Raw genomic sequence first — 22,636 nt, 5'->3', positions numbered from 1 at the left:
GGAGCTGGCTGGGGTTGGGCTGTTCCGCTTCCCGCCACCGGTGAGTGCGGGGAGGTTGGGAAGTGCGACTTGGGGAGGATGCCCCTCCGCACTCACCTGTGGTAGGAAGCGGAGCGACGCGGCCCCAGCCCACTCCAGTCTGCCACCTCCCAGCCGCGGCGCTCCGCTTCCCGATGCCGGTGAGTGCAGGGAGGAGGGCATTCTTTCCCCAACTTCCTCGCGCTCACCGGCAGTGGGAAGTGGAGTACCACAGCTGGGAGGTGGCGGAGTAGAGCAGGCTGGGGTCGGGCTGCTCCGCTTCCCGCCGATGCCAGTGAGTGCCTGTCAGGGGGTGGGGAGGAGGGTAGATAGGGGTCGGAGCAGTCAGGGGACGGGGATTGGGTAGGGGGTTAGGTCCTGGGGGTGATTGGGGATGGGGGTCTCTGGAGGGAACGGTCAGGGAACAAGGAACCAACAAGGGCCAAAGCAAGTTTGATATAATGCGGTCTCACCTATAACACTGTGAGATTTTTTTTGTCTCCCAAGGACCACGTTATATCGGGGTAGAGGTGTATTTAGATATGATCTGCTGAAAGACACTGTTCTAACCTTTCTCCTGATATTTCACATGGCATGCTTTATATGCAATATCACAATTATATACAGATGAGGAATATGGGGGTTAACAAGATGCACCCCCAAGGTATAATAGGTCACACTAATTTTATGTAGCTATTAGATATTTGCATTGTTTAGTTTCAGATTGAAAACTTGTAATAAATGTTATGGTATTAATCATGGTCAGTTATTTTAGTTATACTTAATGCATTTTCACTAGTGACTATTTTTTCTATATCTTAATGTCAAGCAGTAAAAATTCAGTTTTCATCTAAAGAATAGCTAACTCTTTAGGATATCTTTTGAAGACTTCTGTGTGCAGTATTAATATAATAACTTATTTCCACAGTTGCCTCATTCTGGGAACCTATTTGTACATGGGAGAGATCCTATTCCCAGTTTCAGGCTCTTTATCAGACCTATTAAAATTAATTATCCATATTAAGAAATATGCTGGAATAGTTAATTTACAATCTTAACAGGGTCATTTATATATATATTATATATTATATATATATATATTTATATATATATATTATCTGTATAATACAGATGTTTGTAACGTAGTGCCTAACAAAATTAATGTTCATGTTTCCATTCAGCTGAAAATGTGAATCTTGATTTATCAGACTGCTGAATACAGGGGGGGAAAATCCAAAATTTGACTCTTTTGTCCTTTCTGTGTGAGGAGTTCAGTTAGAAGAAATTGAGGTTATTTGAGTTCACCAGTTGTATCTATCAGATTTTAGCAATGAACTAATATCAACTGTTATATTTGTGCATATTTACAAGAGAATTATAGTTGGTAAATTGTAACTCCTCAAGAGAAACAATAGGTGAAAGTAAAGTTTTTTTAATAGACAGGTTATTCTTCCAGGGCATAAACCTTGCCCAAACTACACAGAATTTGCTATGGACCTAGGTAATGGAGGCTGATCAAATATGGGTAAGGGAACTGTAGGGCATTCACTGTAGGAGGAAGAAAGAGAAAATGTCTGTTACAGTGGGTCATTTGTATCACAGCATAGCAAGGAGATGTCTAATTTTTTAAATTTAAATTTAATTTTCAGATTAAATTTTCAATTAATCTCAGTTTTTCACAGTAACGTTAAATTAAGTTTCCATAAGAAAGTTTTACTGATGGATTACATTTTTGTCTAACATAGATTGCTCTGACCTCAGAACACTTACAAAATTGCATTTTTTTAATGCTTCAACAAAAAAGAAGTGACAATTTATGCTAGTAATTTTTTTTCAAATTTAGCTATTTCCAACATAAAGTTGGCCCATTGTTCATTGGTTGGTATTATTCTGGGCTTTGGGATTAGCTGTTTTCTTTCTAAAGCAGCTCTGACTTCTGAGTTGGCTCCAGGATGGTCTCTGCAGCCTGTATGATTGAGAGCCACATGTTCCGGATGATCTGTCATCTATTGGTTGCATTTAACATGGCTTTATTGAGGATGTGTATGATTTTTCTGTTCTTTGGATCTGATCCATGGCATTGGCCTGCTAAACCCAGGGTTGTGAGTTCAATCCTTGAGGAGGCCACTTGGAGATCTGGGGCAAAAAACTGGTCCTGCTAGTGAAGGCAGGGGGCTGGACTCAATGACCTTTCAAGGTCCCTTCCAGTTCCAGGAGATTGGTATATCTCCAATTATTATTACCCTCTTGGTTGCTTAAAAGAAAGCTAAGTGTTTTTTTGCCCTTTATAGGAATTATTAATACCTTGCTAAGGAGTGAAAGGTCCTGACTATTCTTAAACAGGCAACTTCAAGAACTCAGTTAATGCTAAATAAATAGTGTTTCTAATCTTTGGGAAGGGTTAAGCCCCAAGGAATCTTATGCATCTAATAGACTTAAAATAGTAGCATATATATAGCACAGCCATCAGTCTCTTAAATTGTTGCTGGTTATTCAGCATCATGGAGTTCTGTGTATAGATTTGGAAAAACGATGACAGTACTTTTGAGAAGGGGTGTACGTGTGTGTTTATTTTCTTCAGTGAAATTCCAAGTGATAATTTTGTTGTCTATTGTAGAGATTACTTTTAACTAACAGACTACTAAATGGTATGTAACTGAATATTGAGTACATTTTACTCAGAGAGAGCTTTGGGATTTTCCCATCATGTAGCTGTCTTTTGAAGATGGGATTTGTTTGGAGTTCGCAACAGGGATAATACTAAACAAATAATTCAGTTTAGTAACAATGATCATTTGGATGATCCTTTTGGATGATGCTTTTCCACAGTGAGTGGCAGATATTTTTCCTTGTGAACATTAATTTTTATCTTGTCCAGAAAATAGCAGTTGGGGAGGAGGTTAAACTGATTAGGTTTTTCAGATCTGGTAAAAGTTAAATTTCATGATAATACAGGCCGGTAGGCGATCAGCTATTTAAAGTGCCAAATACTGTAATTGTAATTTTTGGCAGAATTGAAACACTGACATGTCTCCTGGCTTGCCCCTATTTACTTCTTAGCCTGTTGCATCAAGGAAGACCTTTTAGGCTTGTCTGTTGTTTCCTTAATCTGTCTGTGATTGAAATGAGCCACAGTACATAATTGCTACAGCCATTCAGTGGTTGATCACGTAGGTATACCATTGTTAAAATGACTGAACATTTTCTAACAATAATTGAGTTCACCTTCCAGTGGCTTTGAACTTCTGTTTTTTCGTGTATTAAAATGGGATCATCATTCCTTTTTCCCCCGCAATATATCATTAAACTTTATCTCCTGTTGAAAAGTATCATTTAAAATGGTAAGTGAGAGACCACACAGAGTAAGGTGGAGAGGTTTTCTTCAGTGCCAAATGCTTCTAATAGTAGTTTTGAAAACTGAATGAATTTCATATTTTCAAACTCAATATTTTTATTTTGAAAGTTCACTTTAATATGTACCTTGTAAAAATTTACAAAGGGCAGTGTTATTCAATCCATGACTCATATAAAACACATTGATTTCCGCTAGCTGGCAAAGAGAGGGAAGAATCAAGACATCACTGCTTTCTGTTAGCAGGTGAAACTAGAATTTTTGAGAAACTGCATGTTTTATTATCTGTTGGAACTCCATCTTTTTCCATGAGATGTTGGGTAAACTGCTTTCTGTTGTTACATGCAACACTCTCATCATTTGATGAGCCGAGATGGAGACAAGCATCTATTTCTCACTCTGAGCCACAAGTTAAAGAGAATCTCTGTATGTTTTCATTTTAAACAATCAGCAACCTGGAATTTCTCACAGAGAAAGGCTACATGCAAAGTGTTTTGCATGTAGCCTTGTAGATTTGTGAAGTACTAGTTGGAGATAAGGGAGTATGGACTGACCTCTCATTTGTACTCCTGAGTCCCATATTTCATTTTCAGTCCCTGATTTCGTATTCCTTAAAAACAAATAAAGTTAGTTTCTGGCTGTTCCGGTTGCTAAGAAAGCCTTCAAAATGAGACATTTTTGTAACAAATGAAGGGATCTCTGCCTGAGTTTGCAGAGATGCTTAAATGAAACTTTGAGATGTGAACTGCCGTATTCTTTTCTATCAGTGCTAACTCAGGTGCCAGTAATAGTAGTTTAAATGTCAGCATTGTTAATAATGTTACTGCTTATTAAAACATGTAAGAAAGGAGAAAACTATGTATGAAAATCTGAGTGCTTGCTAAACAACAAGGTCTTTCATCCTACTGCTAACTAATTTAAAGGTACACCTCTACCCCGATATAACGCAACCCGATATGACACGAATTCGGATATAACGCGGTAAAGCAGCGCTCCAGGGGAGCGGGGCAGGGCTGCGCACTCCGGCGAATCAAAGCAAGTTCAATATAATGCGGTAAGATTTTTTGGCTCCCGAGGACAGCGTTATATCAGGGTAGAGGTGTACATTGGGTTGTTTGGTATAAAGAAAAAATTTCCACTTAGAGGTAACAAATATAAAACAATCACTAGTAAGTAAAACTATTGGAAACTTGAAAATCTTCTTCCACTTTAAAAAATAAATAATTTTATGCAAACATTTCTTAACATCCCATATTGAATATACTTTATTCTTTAATTAAAAATGTAAAGATGTATTTTAAGATGTAGCTTAATTTAATAAAAAAATTAAATTATGAGTATATCTTTAACACATGGTAGGACTGAAAGGAGCACAGTAGTTTTCATTTTCCTGAAGTTTTCAGAAGTTTGACACATGCTGTGTATTAATATAGATCAACAATTTGCATATTTCTGCATATATATGATAACTTGGCACATAACACATATGAAGTCAAATAATGTTCCCTGGAATTACTATGCGTGAAGTGATACTTAACACTTTCCTTAAAAGATTTTGGGCCCTTAGAAACCCACATTACAACAAGTGTAGCAGCAACTCCCTGCTGTTCACACTGAGAGAGCCTCTTAATGGGCTGGCATAGAGTCCACCCGTGATGCATAAACCCCATCTGTCAATGTGTCAGAATAGCTTTTGTTAACACAGTCAGGAAACTGGACTCAATAGTACATAGTCATAATCAGTCATAATGAAACAATGTAACTTGATTTTTTTGCATTTTATTAGAAAATGTCTTTTACGCTAAATTTTCATATAGTAATCATTTTTTTTAAACTTGCTTGATTTTAGGAGTTTTGCCAGTTTAATTTTTATTCATTGGAGGGGGAAAAACCTACAAATATTTTTCTTAGCTCTGGTATTACTGCTTGTCCTATTAGTGAATAATTCTCTGTATAGACACCAGACTAGCTCCTGGCCCCAGTTGAAGGGTGGAAGGATTCCAGAGCTTGGGCGATAACCCAAGCTCGGAAGTCTCCACAGCAGTGAAACAGCCCCACAGCCCAAGCCCTGTGAGCCCGAGTCAGCTGCTACGGGCCAGGCATGAGATTTTCTTTGCTGTGTAGACATACCCTATGAGGTCAGGGGCAAAGCATCTGCTACTGTGTAGATTCTCCCTTCCCACTCCATCGGTGGGGGTGCCACTACTGGAATACTGCATCCAGTTCTGCTGTTTACATTTTAAAAAGGATGTTGAAAATTGAAGAGGGCGCAGAGAAGAGAGAGAAACAATTTGAGGCCTGGAAAAGTGCCTTACTGTGAGAGACTTAAGCTCAATCTGGTTAATTTATCATAAAGAAAATGAGAGGTGATATGAGGTGTAGGTGAGTAAGTTTTTGTGCCAGAGGTCAGACTCTGATCATGATCATGATGGTCCCTTCTGACCTTAAAGTCTATGATTAGTGTATAAGTATTTTCACAGGGAGACTATAAAGCACTACAGGGTTCTTTAACGTAGCAAAGTATAACAAGAACGAATGATTGGAAGTTAAAGCTAAACAAATACAAATTAGAAATAAGATACAGATTTTTAACAGTGGAGGTTCAGTGGGACAAATTACCAAATAAAGTGTAGTATTCTCCAGCTTTTGATGTTTATAAATCGAGACTGGATGCCTTTATGCTTTAATCAAATACGAGTTATTGGGCTCAGTACGGGGGTAAATGAGTGAAATTTTATGGCCATTTTATACATGGGGGCAGACTAGAAAGCCTAATGATTCCCTCTGACTTTAATATATGAATATAATGCTGTAGTTATGACTGAGAGGCTACCCTCGCTGCTCTGAAGAGTTGAAGGTGGTGGACTTCTCCATTCTCTTCCCTTCGTGGAATTCTCCGACAGCAACTCTTATTACTCAGGCTGGGCTCTGAGAGGATTTTTTTACATAAGTGCCTGCCTATCGATTTATTCTATGGACTTGTTTATCAATTACATAGGTTTGTCTCTGGTCCTCTGGCATCACATTTGTTCTCCACAAACTTTGTCATATGACCTCTGACAGTTTCACATTTTCATCTGCTTGTTAGTTTCTTTAGAAATTGTAGGTAATGTTAAATGGCTTTGCTGACATGAATGGAAGGGTGCATAGCTCACATGGTGACTTGAATATTTAGTATCCAGTACAAAGTGCGTCTTATTTGAAAAGTTTGCTTATGTAGATATTTTCTAAAATATTACTGACTTGTAAATATGAAATGGAGTTTAAAAATGTCTTTCAGCCAATGGTAATGACAACAAGAAATTCAAAGCAGAGGATAAAATGGATGGGGCTCCTTCTCGTGTTCTTCATATCAGGAAATTGCCTGGTGAAGTGACAGAAACAGAAGTTATTGCTTTAGGCTTACCTTTTGGTAAGGTAACCAACATCCTGATGCTAAAAGGAAAAAATCAGGTATTCTTGTTTCAGAGTTCCATTTATAGTACAATGATTAAGTATTTTCTAATTCCAAATATACTGGTAAAAGCTTACTAAGATTAATCCAAATGTAATGGTAAATAATTAAAATGAAAAGCCTTGCATTCTTTCAGTTTGCATTCCCCTTTCATGTGCTCCATACTATTTCTAGTCTATTTTATATTAGAAAGCAGTGAAGGGCTAATAGTTCAGAGCAGATGACACTCAAAAAAATATGGCTTTCAGGCTAACCATTTAGGCTAACCTCTTCAAAAGTATCATTTTATGTGCACAAACCCCAGTTTGCTAAACTGGGCAGACTTAAAATGATGTCTTTGAAGATATGGGGTTTATTTGCCAACTACAGACCCATTTCAGAGAGCTTGATTTTGGTTTTTTGTTTTTGTTTATTTGTTTGTTTTGGGTTTTTTGGGGTAAAACATGAAATCTTATCAAATCCCTTCATTATGTGAATGTTTTATTCTAGCAATACAAAGTGTAAATAGTGTGTAAATACTATATTATTATTTTTTTTAATTCTTACATTATAGGCTTTTTTGGAGCTGGCAACAGAAGAAGCAGCTATCACTATGGTTAATTACTATTCCGCTGTGACACCTCATCTTCGTAACCAACCCATCTATATTCAGTATTCTAATCATAAAGAGCTAAAGACTGATAATACACTAAACCAGGTATATTTACTGTTATGGAGTATAACAAATGCATACAATAGCAAATTAAGCTTAGCATACATTCAACTATACACTATGTAGCCGTGAATATATTTTTGTATAAACCAAACTTTATTTCTAATAGCTGCAGTTTATTGTAATATATAAAAGACATAGAATTGTATATGTTGCAATTACATGTTAGAATTTTATTAATGTATTTCATGGTTAATTGTTCTAATTAAATTTTGAATATTTTCATAAAATAAGTCTTAATATTGACTCTTGGTTTAGAAGTTACATGACTAAAACTTCAAGTTTCTTGGTTCTGGCATTTGAGAGTTCAGTACCATATGGAATTGCCCCATCACTAATGCAGAGTCCTACTCCCAGTGTTTTGAATCGTAAATTCGATAGTATTGATAAGCTCAGTTTGTTTGGTCCTGCTCTTCCCACTGGACAGTTCCTGAAGAAAAATGCATTAATGATCACCCTGGGAAAAATGTATTCAGTAACTGAGAAATTTGTTGTTTGATCTTGGATGTGTGTAGAACCGATTATTCTTTCAAAACAGTTGTAATACATTTTTTTAATAGAACACGGAACTGTTTCATCGATAACATAGCAGGGGCAGTAAAGGTCTTGGTAGTATTTGAGGTTGCTGTATCCTACAAAGAATAGGGGAAAGAAGCATTGACCCCTCACTGTTCAAATGCCAATATCTTCATGTTCATTTCTTGTGTTCCCTTTTCGATCAGAGTAATGCTGTCTGTTGTGACAATCTACAGTTTCTATTAGTCTCTTGTCATACTTAAGTCATTTCTAGTATAATAGTGTGTTAATGGCAAATTATTTTTTTTATTATGTCTTTAAGAGAAGTTTTCTGGAAACCCCTGGTTGTTATTTTTTCTTTTTGCTTAAATTAAGTTCAGTATTAATTTCCCTACCTGTCACTACAAACATACTAGATCTTTTGGAGCGCTGAGTATTCTCCTATCCATTAAAGAAATACTTTAGATTGTCCGTTTTTAAAGTGCCAGCTGTAAGAAATGGGTACTTAAAGGTAAATGGAATGAAATTTGTAAAGGGAATGATAAAACATGACGCCAGCATGGGCAAAAAGTGGTGGATTCATGTACAACTTTAAACAATAGGAACACTATCAGTCACGTATTTGCCTTTCATTTTCTTTGGGATCCTGTGGCAATGTCCTGCCTGCTTCAGTTAACTATCTTCTGCTCTGATGTGATGCTGTCAGCCTTTTGGCAATATCCTTGCTTTCATAACACTTTTGTTTTAGCACTAAGTTGGCTCAGTCTTGCAAGCACCCTTATTTTAACCTTTTTTTATTTATAATAAATTAATTGACAGTACAGTGCTATAAATATTCTGTGCCATCACCAGCATGATGGAGAAATATACAGAGCAGGAGCCAGTTGGCTATGATGGGTATGGGCAGCGTAGTAACCTGCTGGGAAGACTAAAAAGCAGTTATTGGCAGGCCATGTACAGAATATCCCATTAAATCTGGTCTGGTGGGGCATTCATCACATAACTTTGTTACCAAAATTTGAAGGTTACATTTGAAAGCTAGGCAGTTTCATTTTTAAAATGGTCCTTTCCTTACATTTGAGACAGAGAAATGCAAAGAAAATGAGGGTCAGTAGATTCATTGCAAAGATTAAATATGAAAAAGGTGAAAAGTACAAACGGTTAAGCTAAAGGGATGAGAGAGGGATCTGTAATTAGAAAAGATGGGGTACCTTAAACAGCCAAGTTTTTGAACTCTGAAAGTGAAAACAAGTTGCATTTATGACTCTATGAATTGCCCATGATTGGTTGTCAGCAACATGGTTATTTATGAAAAAGTCTAATCACAATAGGTTTATGCCTGACTTAAAAAAAAACAGATGTAAAAGTCATTTGAATGTTTCATGTCATTTTAATAATTTTGTAAAGATATTTTGTCCTAAAAGACATGTAAACAGAACAACAAAATAACATTAAAGTTCAGATTTAAAACAAACATTTTTTACCTTGTGTGCTGCAGTACCTAGGCACAAGTAGGTGAGTTAAGAACAGAATGACTGCCGTAACTGTGAATCTCCTTGATTGTCAGTTTGTCAGAATGAAATGTTTTAATATAGACTTTGTATTTTTATAAGCTTATGTATTATGATGTTCTTAGGATCAAAGGTGAAATAGTCAAATGTGGTAGAATATTATGAAACTTTAAAATAAATCAATTTTATGTAATACTTCATAAGTTAAATATGCAGCTGATTTTGCCTATTCCAACATTACATTTTCTCAGACACCTTCAAAAGTAGGGTTTCTATACAACTATTAAAAATTAAACTGAATTTTTTTCCGCCTCCAAAACAATCCATTGTTCTTGTAATTTCTAAGCTGTAGACCCTACACTGCAAATGCTTATTCCAACAGTCATGCTTGCTTTGGTATGCAGTCCAGTTGACCTTAGTGGAATTAAGTGTAAGGAATAAGCACACACTGAAGAAAGTGTGTTTTCAGGCTCTTATGTAGAAAGCCAGATCAGACACATCCTTATTTACTTGAATAGTTCTGATTGAGCTTACGAGTATGAGTAAGAGTTTGCTGTACAACCTAAGGACCAGAACTTGCAAAAACTTTTTCCCTGACATACATTTTAATTGACACATTACTATTTGCTTAAAAATTAGAAGACTGAAACAATGAAGTAACTCAACCAAATGTTTGAGTTGCTTAAAAATGATGTGTGTTTTATGTGTTTTTAAAAATAAATTAAGTGTCTTCAAAATACTTTTGTCAGAGTAGCATTAACTAATGCTTGACATGATACAGTAAACTTTCTGTCCCAAGTAGTGTTCACCAGGTCTTTTTTTCTTACTTTCCTTATTCCTTAATTCATTTCAGTGTGAGGAATATCATGTAAGTTGTGGGATCTGCAGTTGTGTATTGTCTCTGGTATACCTTTAGAATATTCAGTATGCATTCATATGTTGATGATGGATTTGATTTTTCCTGGCATGCACACTTTTGTCTTTTCTGTTGTGTATTGTTTTACTTCTTAAAGGTACTGTAATAAAACACATATGAAATGAAAACCCTCTTTTCTGCATTTTTCGTCAGAAAATCACCTAACCCTTTTAAAATTTGATCAATTGGCAATAGAAGTAGTTATGTAGATGTGTGCTCATGTGTTGTTACTATGTGATTATCCTAAGAATTTTTAAAACTGTACTTGTTGCTCTAAGAAACTCTTGGGATTTTTGTTTTTTAAAGAGGTTGGATAATACAGACTGCAAGTAGTTTGCTTATCTGTGACCACTTCATTCGGACTTTTTGTTCAGTTACTGTGTATTGTTTCATTAAAACACAAATTGGAATATTTTTAAAGTACCATATTTGCATTATCTTTTCCTATCAGAACCTTTTGCTTAATATTTCACTATTGTTTTGATTAACTCTAATATGAATATTGGAAATATTAAAAAAAGAAACTTCAGTTATTCAGTAAATCACATTATGATTCTGTAGTTTTGTTTTTTGTTGTTTTACTCCTCATTGTAACCTGTGGAAATATTCTTCTGAAATCTCCCAAAAGCTCACTTTTGTCCTACTAGCACTATACTTGCTGCTAGAAAGGCCAGATATTGGCTTCATTTGAAGCCACTTCCTGTTGTTCAGTAAGAAACAAATAATTATTTTCAGCGTTACTGCCTTCTCCCCTGGTGGTAGATTATGGTGGTTTCCATTATACTTCCCTAATTTGGCATTGCACTTTATTGTGTAGATCTAGTAGATAGTTTAGTTTTGCTGCCATACCACTGAAGGAATATCTAATATGTTTAGCATTCTATTGTTACATCAGTAGGTATATTTTTAAAGAGGTGAATTTTCATTGTGTCAAAGGTAACTGAATATATATTGGTAGTAACAATATGAATATATCTATAAGCTTCTGAACCTTTTTTCTTTAAATACTTTGTATATAATACATATTTTTTTTCTTTTTATTTAGCGGGCTCAAGCTGTTCTTCAGGCAGTGACAGCAGTACAGACAACAAATACTCCCATTAGTGGAACTACTGTTAGTGAAAGTGCCGTGACTCCAGCTCAGAGTCCAGTACTTAGAATAATTATTGACAACATGTACTACCCTGTAACCCTGGATGTTCTTCACCAAGTAAGCTAGTTGTCTATGTAACTTTAGTTTATATGTTTCGTAATAAATTTCTGTACATACAATCTTGTTATTTTTGACAGATATTCTCTAAATTTGGTGCTGTATTGAAGATAATCACATTCACAAAGAATAACCAATTTCAAGCTTTACTGCAATATGGTGATCCAGTAAATGCACAGCAAGCAAAATTGGTAAGTACAAAATTACTTTTGGGCTAGTGATATCCTGTGGTGATAGAATTATTATTATTTGTGCAGGGTATTACTATGACACTGATTTAACCATACATTCCTTTATTAAATCTGAAGGCCAAATGGTATTTATAGAATTGCTCTAAACTTGCCTAAAAAGCATAAATAATAAGCAGTTTACTACATCCAAACAGTAACAAAACCTTTATAAGCATTTGAGCAAGAAATTTACAAATGGGCTAAACCTCAGGATGCTTACATCCATATTGGTTCCAACATGGTTATTTAGCAATGAACCCTTTCAGAATTTATTTTTTTATACCCTTCAACAAACATGTAAAGTCATTTCCAATTACTAACTTCAGATAAAAAAACAGTTTGAGACAATTCATCCTTAGTTCTAGTCTTAATCCACATAAGATTTACAACCTCCTTTCTTCCCAAGTCCTTTCCTCCCCTCCTTCTTGCTGACGAGCAGTTTTTCCATTGCATCTTGGTTCACGTAGGCTTTAACACCCGTATGCAGGGGAAGGCTTATGCTGGCTTCTTTTAAGACAGATTACTTTTGTCTTATTTAAAACCATCTGCAGTCCCCCTCCCCCCCCCCCCAAACATCAGAGGCCTTCTTTTTAGAAACTTCCCCTTATCTTATTAGTTATTCTTTGAACCAGATATCCTCTCTACTTCATTCCTTCTGGCCTTATAATTTAGTATTTTCAAGTCCTGCCTTCAACTTGCTTGTCAGGGCTTTTCTTTACTGCACATGTATTCCTTAAGTAACCCTGATTCTTTAATTTCATATTTATCCTGTGTTGCTTACAAGAGATATTTGAAAAATGTGTTAGTGTAAGACATTGCTAATTTTAGTAATGTCCTAAACTCTTCCACTGCTTTTTAAAGAGAGTAATCTTTTTCATACAGAGATAATGTATACTCTAATAATTGTTGTTTTGTGTGTTGTGGTAGCACCTATAGGTCCCAATCAGATATCAGGACCTCACTGTGTAAGTAAAATGATTGCGTAGAGTTTTTAGTGTTAGTGTTGGGTTAAAAAAAAATCCTTTAAAAAGCCAAAATCTGTCTTGAGCAACACAGACTGTGCCAGCTAAATTGAAAATTGACTGGAAAGGAGACAAAAGAGAACAAGAAATTACTTGCCTTTATTTAAATACACTTGAAGTACATTAGCAGTAAGAAGACTGTGTGACTAGGCCTTCTAAAAAACTAGTGGGCTGCCTGGGGGTCAGTTGAAAAGCATGATGAGATAGTGAAGTTGTTAAATGATTTTTTTCATCATTCTTACTATAGAAGATAATGGGAAATTAATTTTCCAGTGGCACACTTCAAAGGAAATGAGAATGTGACCTTAACAGAAATTGAAGACTTAGTAAGGAAGTTAAAGAGCAATTTGAAAAACTCAAGTGATGTAAGTACTTGGAAGAGATGGTATTTATCTGAGTGTTGTGAAGAAAATAGTGAGATATTGACAAGGGTGTGTGCTAAGAAGCCTCTGGCCCTATGGAACTTCACTCATTCAGATAGCATAAATAGTGAAAAATGCATTCCTCTACCACTTGTTTTCCAGGAAAATGTCATTTCCTCTTGGAATAGATTCTGGACATGCTGATCCATGTTTTTATCACCACCTCTGGATTGGATCATGATATCTGCAACTGAAGTGAAGTGAAAAAACAGTGAGACAAGACTCTGGTGTACTCTAAGCTATCATGTCTCTTTTAAAGGAAGGCGTCTGGACCTTGCAGATGCTGACATGCACAAAGTGAAACTTTTCAGTCACAAACATTGTCTTAGGGGACATCTACACTGCAGTTTGACACCCAAGGCTGGCCCATGCTAGCTGATTCAGGCTCATGGGACTTGGGCTAAGGGGCTGCTTAATTGCAATGTAGATGTTTGGGCCCAGGCAGTAGCCTGGGCTCTGGGACCTTGTGAGCGGGCAGGGACCCAGAGCTTGGGCTCCAGCCAAGCCCAAATGTCTTAGCCTGAGCACGAATCAGCTGGCACAGGCCAGCTATTGGTATCTGATTGCAGTGTAGACATACCCTAAGATTTATAGAGGAAGAGCATTGCCAGTTCTCTGTATTGACATTGGGACTTGTATGAGTATTTATTTGAGTATTTTAATGATAGTAGTTGGGGCCTATCTGGAGCCAGGCTGGAGTACATATGTCTCCCTTTCCGGACGATGGGCTAATTCAAGGATACTGCCATGTAGGAGCCCCCAAAATAGTTTGTCAACACCATGGTTCTGGCATCCCAATCTGAATTCTTAAGTTCCAGGATGTCCCTCAGAGACCATTTGAGGACATCATACGTCTAGTAAGAAGATTTGTCACAGCTGGTCATTTTGAACCATATTTATGTGTGTTATGGTTGCCCCTAACTATATACATAGTACTTGTGACATATCTCCATTTGGAAAACCTCATTAAAACCTAAATCATAGTGGAAGCAAGTTCCAGAGGGACTTTCCCATCCCATCTGAATGATAACTTCAGGGCAACTCTGCCCTGATGATAGGCTATGGATGATCTTCTGCTAGGACTAGATTTCCAGTTTTAACTAATGTAATTTTGTAATGTGTAAGAGATGTAGTCACCTTGGAATGGACTAAGGATTTTCAGACATTCAGAATCCTAAAGGTGATCTTTTTTAAATAGGCTATTATTTCTGTATAAGCAAGCAGGGACCTCTGGAGTGCAGCTCTTGTGGCAGGAAGCATAGTAGATGCAAAAACAGGCTTTGTCTTGGATTTCCAATTTTCCTGGAGAAGAACATATGCTACAAGTGGTCGCTGGATCAAGGATTTCTCCATATGATACCAGTAGATGACCATATTTGTCAGGATCCCGTGTCCATACTGCCAGTGTGGAGTGTCCTATATGCTTATCCATCAGTACCTCTGCTCTCCACCAGTACTTGCAAAGATTCTGGCCAACCTCAGAAGAGATAAGGTTTCAGTATTCTTGAAGGTGCCCCACACTGTCCCAAGCAGTTACAGTTTTCATGTCTGCTGCAAGAGGTCATCTTGTTCTCTTTGCCTTACTCCTGGCAAGAAGGAACTCCTGAGGTTCAGTGTTCTTGAGTTATGTGCTTCAAGTTGTTCTTACGCTTTTAGGCGGTGACAGAAGGAATTACAGTTCTAAATTGAAAATACAAACAGGCACATATGGATGCTTTTAAATGCCCTCCATACATGCCTGACTACCTTTGTCTTTCTGGATTAAAGTCAATTTGCATTTCTCTGAATTTGACAATTCTTTCTGCCCATTGTAAAGCAGTTGAAGGTAAATCTACCTGCAACCCATTGTCATCAGATTAATGTGAGGCTTCACACATTTGACACTCCTTTCTCTGCCCCCCATCCCCAATTTTGTGGCATGTTACTGTGTTTTGGACATAGCTAATGATAGCTGATTTTGAGCTATTTCTCTGCCTGTGAGCTCAAGATTTTTATTTTTTATGTGGAAGGTAACTTTCCTGGTGGCAGTGGCATTAGCTTGCTAAGTGGGTAAGCTTCCAGCTGTAATAACTGGATGTACCTTATACCAAATATCAAGAGATACGGTTGGTATTGCTAATTCATCAAATATTTCTTCCAAAGATGGTAACTGAATTCCTCCCTGTTGAGCCAATCATTCTCGTGGCACTTTTTCTGTATTTGCATGTCTCTTTTAGTGAGGTCTTTCTCCACAAGCCACATTAGAAGGCTTTTGGGATTCTACGTGTAGCAGACAAAATTTATATCACAGGTACCATATCTAAATGGCTGGCAGACGGTATTTCCTATTGCTATCACCTGTCACGCCTGCAGCCCACCCTTGCACAGTTTGTACAGTGTGAGGCAAGACAGTTTCTGATACCAGCCTGAGTCTGTTTTTAATTTGACATATGCAAAGCAGCCACATGGCAGCAACCAGCATACAAAGCGTTGTTGCCTAGATTCAACTACAGTGGATGGAGTTTCCGTCTCTCAGTGCTGTTGAGCCAATGCCCACACACTCTCACCCTCTGTTAGTTTTGTTTCTCTTCAGGCGTCTCACATTTGAATTGGCCAGTTTTTGAAAGTTAGAATATTGGTCATTTGTCTATTTTTGTGTGGTGCCTGTTATAGTATTAATTCTTTTATTTTGAGACATCCATTGAGTCAGAGTGAGAATCCTATAGGGGTAATGCCTTTGTAAAGGAGAGACAGAGTGAGAGAGAGAATGTGTGTCTAATTGGGGTTTTTTTCCCAAAGAACATTTTTTTAGAATTTTTTTTGTGGTTAATTTTTTACACCTGTGACTAGTTTGAGAGGTCTTGATTTATCCTCTACAATTAGAAAACTGACTAGAAGGTTCTAGGAAATGAGGTAATGGCAGTTTGTTGGACCATGATCAGTGAGAAGGGCTTAGGTGAATAGTCCTGCTGCTAGTACTGCAGCCTTTGAGCACTCAAAAGCTTTGAACTTTGGGAAATTCTGCCCTGTCTTGTGCTGGGAGCAGAAGACCCAAGGGTAAGAATTCTGTGAAATAATAGTTTAAAAAAAGAAGAATTCCTGGTGAATAATTTTTCATTGATAGCACAATGGATATTAACAATCTAAATGATCATTTGAAATGATCTCATTCTTTGCTTTTAGGAAAATTTCAATGCATAATTGTTTCAACTAGTTATAAAAAATGAAACTTGCCAAGAATTTCCTAAAAAAATAAGGGTAATTAAGGAAACAGGCATCAAGTCAACTGGACTATCATGTGACGTAGATTTCAAAACAGTATTTGAATGTGCCCTTCTGTATTTGTATTTGGTGAGTAGCGAGGACCTCATAGAAGAAATGATTGTAGGGGACAACCTTGGTTCGAGCGATCATGCGCTAATTCAGTTCAAACTAAATGGAAGGATAAACAAAAATAGATCTGTGACTAGGGTTTTTTATTTTAAAAGGGCTAACTTTAAAAAATTAAGGAAATTAGTTAGGGAAGTGGATTGGACTGAAGAACTTGTGGATCTAAAGGCAGAGGAGGCCTGGAATTTGACGTTAAAGTTGCAGAAACTATCAGAAGCCTGCATCCCAAGAAAGGGGGGAAAAAATCATAGGCAGGATTTGAAGACCAAGCTGGATGAGCAAGCATCTCAGAAAGGTAATTAAGAAAAAGCAGAAAGCTTACAAAGAGTAGGAAATGGAAGGGATCAGCAAGGAAAACTACCTTATTGATGTGAGAACATGTAGGGATAAAGTGTGAGAGGCCAAAAGCCATGTAGAGTTGGACCTTGCAAAGGGAATTAAAACCAATAGTAAAAGGTTCTATAGCCATATAAATAAGAAGAAAACAAAGAAAGAAGAAGTGGGACTGCTAAACACTGAGGATGGAGTGGAGGTTAAGGCATGGCCCAATATCTAAACAAATACTTTGCCTCAGTCTTTAATGAGGAGCTTAGGGATAATGGTAGGATGACAAATGGGAATGAGGATATGGAGGTAGATATTACCACATCCGAGGTAGAAGCCAAACTCGAACAGCTTAATGGGACTAAATCGGGGGGCCCAGATAATCTTCATCCAAGAATCCTAAAGGAACTGGCACATGAAATTGCAAGCCCATTAGCAAGAATTTTGTAATGAATCTGTAAACTCAGGGGTTGTACTGTATGACTGGAGAATTGCTAACATAGTTCCTATTTTTAAGAAAGGAAAAAAAAAACATGATCCGGGTTACTACAGGCCTGTCAGTTTGACATCTGTAGTATGCAAGGTCTTGGGGAAAAAATTTGAAGGAGAAAGTAGTTAAGGACATTGAGGTCAATGGTAATTGGGACAAAATACAACATGGTTTTACAAAAGGTAGATCATGCCAAACCAACCTGATCTTCTTTGAGAAGGTAACAGATTTTTTAGACAAAGGAAACACAGTGGATCTAATTTACCTCGATTTCACTAAGGCATTTGATACAGTTCCACATGGAAAAGATGGGGATCAATATGAAAATTGAAAGGCGGATAAGGAACTGGTTAAAGGGGAGGCTACAATGGGTTGTACTGAAAAGTGAACTGTCAGGCTGGAAGGAGGTTACTAGTGGAGTTCCTCAGGGATCGGTTTTGGGACCAATATTATTTCATTTTTTTTATTACTGACCTTGGCACAAAAAGTGGGAATGTGCTAATAAAGTTTGTGGATGACACAAAGCTGGGAGGTATTGCTAATACAGAGAAGGACCAGGATATCATACAGGAAGATCTGGATAACCTTGTAAACTGGAGTAAAAGTAATAGGATGAAATTTAATAGTGAAAAGTGCAAGGTCATGCATTTAGGGATTAATAACAAGAATTTTTGTTGTAAGCTGGGGATGCATCAGTTGGAAGTAACAGAGGAGGAGAAGGACCTCAGAGTATTGGTTGATCACAGGATGACTGAGTCGCCAATGTGATATGGCCATGAAAAAAGCCAATGTGGGATGCATCAGGCGAGGTATTTCCAGTAGAGATAAAGAGGTTTTAGTACCATTATACACAAAGGCACTAGTGAGACCTCATCTGGAATACTATGTGCAGTTCTGGTCTCCCATGTTTAAGAAGGATGAATTCAAACTGGAACAGGTACAGAGAAGGGTTACTAGGATGATCCGAGGAATGGAAAACCTGTCATATGAAAGGAGATTCAAAGAGTGTGGCTTGTTTAGCCTAACCAAAAGAAGGCTGAGGGGGAAATATGATTGCTCTCTATAAATATGTCAGAGGGATAAATACCAGGGAGGGAGAGGAATTATTTAAGCTAAGTACCAGTGTGGACACAAGAACAAATGGATATAAACTGGCCATCAGGAAGTTTAGACTTGAAATTAGAGGAAGTATTCTAACCATCAGAGGAGAGTAGTTCTGGAACAGCCTTCCAAGGGGAGCGGTGGAGGAAAAAGACATATCTGGCTTCAAAACTAAGCTTGATAAGTTTATGGAGGGTATGGTATGATGGGGTAGCCTAATTTTGGCAATTAATTGATCTTTGACTATTAGCGGTAAATATGCCCAGTGGCCTGTGATGGGATGTTAGATGGGGTGGGATCTGAGTTACTACAGAGAATTCTTTCCTGCGTGTCTGGCTGGTGAGTCTTACCCACATGCTCAGGGTTTAGCTGATAGCCATATTTGGGGTCAGGAAGGAATTTTCCTCCAGAGCAGATTGGCAGAGGCCCTGGAGGTTTTTCGCCTTCCTTTGCAGCATGGGGCACGGGTCATTTGCTGGAGGATTCTCTGCACCTTGAGGTCTTTAAACCATGATTTGAGGACTTCAATAACTCAGACATAGGTTAGAGGTTTGTTACAGGTGTGGGTGGGTGAGATTCTTTAGGCTGTGTTGTGTAGGAGGTCGGACTAGACGTTCATAATGGTTCCTGCTGCAGTAGCATAGCTGGTGGGATTCAGTGGAAGCAGCTGCTTCTGCTCAGGCCGGCAGGCGCGGAAGCGGAGCCTGCCGGCCACACTGCCGGAGGAGCCACGGGGCGGCAGCCCAGTGCGGAAGCGGCGCCTGCCGGCTGCGCGGCCCGCTGCACAGCCGGAGGAGCTACGGGGCAGCAGGCCGGCTCGGAAGCCGCACCTGCCGGCTGCGCTGCCCACCACACGTCCGGAGGAGCCGCGGGGCGGCAGGCTGGCTTGGAAGCCGCGCCTGCCGGTCGCGCTGCCCGCTGCACGGCCGCAGGAGCTGCGGGGCAGCAGGCCGGCGCAGAAGCACAGGAGGGAAGGTGGGGGGGAGGGGTCCGGTCTAGGGGCATGGCCAGAGGAGGGGAGCCAAGGGTGGGGTGCCTTTTTTATGTTTTTGCACCCCCTACCCTGAAAACCTGGCTACGCCACTGCCCTGGTGTCCTCAAAGTCTGATTCTATAATTTGTATTTAATAGAATCACTTATTAATAATATATTGGTTTAATATGAGCACAATTTTTTCCAAACAAATAATAAAACTTAATCAGCTGTGAAAACCTCCACTATTACTCACCTGTATTAAGCTCTTTAATTAGAGCTTATTTAGTCATGAGATTTGTTGCTGGGAAGTACAGAAAAATAGTTCTTATTAAGAACCACTGACATTCAATGAAAAATAACACTGATGTGGCTTTCTTTAAACACAAATAAAATTTGAAAATTCATAGATTCATAGACTCTAGGACTGGAAGGGACCTCGAGAGGTCATCGAGTCCAGTCCCCTGCCCTCATGGCAGGTCCAGATACTGTCTAGACCATCCCTGATAGACATTTATCTAACCTACTCTTAAATATCTCCAGAGATGGAGATTCCACAACCTCCCTAGGCAATTTATTCCACATATGTAGATGTAAAGTGTTTTAGAAACCTAAAAGGGCCTGATACATGCATCAACTCCATTTGGAATTAGAAAAATACATAATTCTTTGAGTTGATACAGCCATGTATTCCACTTAGATGTGTGCACCCCCAGCATGTCTGAGCTGGAGAATTTTGCCTCGCTGTACCGGTAGAGGAGCGGCGCTCGTGTCTTGTGACCATAGCTCATCCTCTGGCTGTATGAGGCGGCACCACCCCAACCCCCCTCAATTCCTTCTGTCGGAGAAAAACTCAGTTCTCGCTTTCTGTTTGGGTACAGCAAAATCAAATACTTTATTCTTTCTCTAGTAATTACAATAGAGGGAGGGAGTGTCCTAGGAAACAGGGTTGCCCCTTGTCCCGGACAGGTCTCTCTCAATTGGTAAACAATTACAACAAGCATTTATACCTTTGTTACAGACAATAGCTAGCAATAATGGAGACAGTAAAAGAGAAACAATTGCATTTGTTTATACATAAGCCTTTCTGCTATCTTATTTGTCTCACTACTAGAAAAAGCAAGCCTGCATATTTGGTTATCATTGCAAGGTCGTAATAACCTTTTACACAGTTCGTTCGTCTGTCTCACATTATCTTGCTTCTACAAATCTCACGTCATTAGGGTCACAGCTAGCCTAACTCATGCTAACTAACTGACATGCATTAAGATCCCTTCAAATCCTTGTTAATTCTTTCCCTGCTTCCACACTTCTTACTGCTCATGGCTGGAGTTGTAGCTGTGTGTAGTTCCTAACTTCACAACCTCTCTATTTCTTAGTGACCTCTCTAGTAGTATACAGTTAATTAGTACCCTTGGTATAGTGTTAGTTTTAGTTAGCTTTAGTTTAAGTACCGTATATACTTGTTCATAAGCCGGATTTTTTTAATAAAAAAGGGAAGCATCAGAGAAGGGGGTTGGCTTGTGAACGGGCATAGAGAGGGAGAGGTGGGACACAGCCCCTCTCCTCCCCAGTAGAAGGAGCAAGGAGAGGCAGCGCAGCCAGAAGGGAAGAGGCGGGGCCAGAGTCTCTCCGCTTCTGGCCACGCTGCTCTCCCCCTGAGCGTCTGAAGCAGCTGCAGCTCTGGGGCTGGCTTAGGCTGTGGCCACGCCTCCTGGCCTGGCCCAGCCCGGCCGTGCTGCCCAGCCTGCCAGAGCAGCTCCAGCCAGGCCAGAGACATCCTCCCTTGGCCTGCCTCAGCTAAGGTGGGAAGGAATGGGATGGGGAGACTGTGGGGGTCCCGGACTAGGGGTGGGGTCATTGGGGGGTCACAGGGCTTACTCCCCCTCCCTGCCCCCCAAATCTTCCCACCAGTTGCTGTCCCAGCCCGTCAGGGCAAGCTACTGATGGGCCGGGTGACACTTTGTTTACTTAGATTTACCTCCGTGCCTGTGGACACTTGAGGTAAACAAACCGGCTGGGCCTGCCTGAGGCTTATCCTGATGGTCCAGGAGCCAAAGTTTGCCGACCCCTGAATTATATGGGCTTATGAATGGGTCATAAAAAAATTCCATTTTTACTTATCCATCTTGGGGAGGTTTGGCTTATAAACAAACCGGCTTATGATTGAGTACATACGGCATTTCTTTGGTGATGCCTTCGCCAGGGTTTAAACACTGTCCATCATGTGAGGGGGCAATTCCCAACAACAATCCCCATGTACAGTACTTGCTGTGCTTAGGCGAAGCCCACGTCAAGGATCGGTGTTCGATTTTCAGATCATTCACAAGATGGACTCAGGTGACACGGGAACTTTGTTTGAGCAGGTGCTGCTTTCGACAGGCAGTTCAGCTTGCTTCGGAACCAATGCTTGTGTTAGATCAGAGGTTTCCCTCAGGTTCTGAGAGTTTTATCACTTCCTGCTCTGGAGCTGGTACCTTTCCAAAGAGCTGGAGGAGTCCCTCCCCATTGAGTGTGGCGAGGAAAAGGTCACATGAGACTGATTAAGGTTGCTCCAGGTTGAGTGGGGTCTTGTCTTTCCAGAAGAGATGCAGCCCAGTACAGTGTGAATCCTGGCATGCAGGAAAGTGCAGGACCTGTCAACCACTCCCTGGTACCATTCAGGGAGGATGGAAATCCTGTACTGTTGACCCTGGTTCTGACCCCTGCTTCTCGATCGCAGAGGTTCCACTCTATATCTTGCTCTAAGGTGAAATCACTGGCCAGGTCTGTGGTGGTGACAGTTAATCTGCCACAGGCTGTCACCAGTGAACCTTTCCCTTGAAGAGCATCCAGAGTTGTCCCATCAGTCCTGGAGTAGCATCTGTCACAGTTAACCATTTTATCTTCATCCCCGGATGATTCCATTGTGCCTGGCTCTTCCGCTCCTTTGGTATTTGAGTATTTCAAGGCATACCAGGATCTTTTGCAGTTCATGGCTGCTTCTCTGGGTATTCAAGCAGAGTTCCTGCAGGAGA

General features: G+C 39.3%; 1 protein-coding gene across 9 annotated transcripts in view; it reads left to right on the top strand.

Moving 5' to 3' along the window:
* Positions 1–22,636, top strand: part of PTBP2 (polypyrimidine tract binding protein 2) — a 76,675-nt gene that overhangs the window by 29,974 nt on the left and 24,065 nt on the right. For all 9 annotated transcript variants that reach the window (XM_039484848.1, XM_039484849.1, XM_039484842.1 and 6 more), the window contains 4 exons: positions 6,651–6,823; positions 7,378–7,521; positions 11,525–11,689; positions 11,770–11,880. In XM_039484848.1, the coding sequence (XP_039340782.1) occupies positions 6,692–6,823; positions 7,378–7,521; positions 11,525–11,689; positions 11,770–11,880 (552 nt within the window). In that variant the 5' untranslated portion in view covers positions 6,651–6,691. The remainder of the gene's footprint in view (positions 1–6,650; positions 6,824–7,377; positions 7,522–11,524; positions 11,690–11,769; positions 11,881–22,636) is intronic.

This window comes from Mauremys reevesii, linkage group 8 (genome assembly GCF_016161935.1).
Source record: "Mauremys reevesii isolate NIE-2019 linkage group 8, ASM1616193v1, whole genome shotgun sequence".
In the NCBI taxonomy this organism is placed as follows: domain Eukaryota; kingdom Metazoa; phylum Chordata; order Testudines; family Geoemydidae; genus Mauremys; species Mauremys reevesii.
Note: the sequence above shows the minus strand (reverse complement) of the source record. Positions and strands in the feature narration are given on the sequence as shown.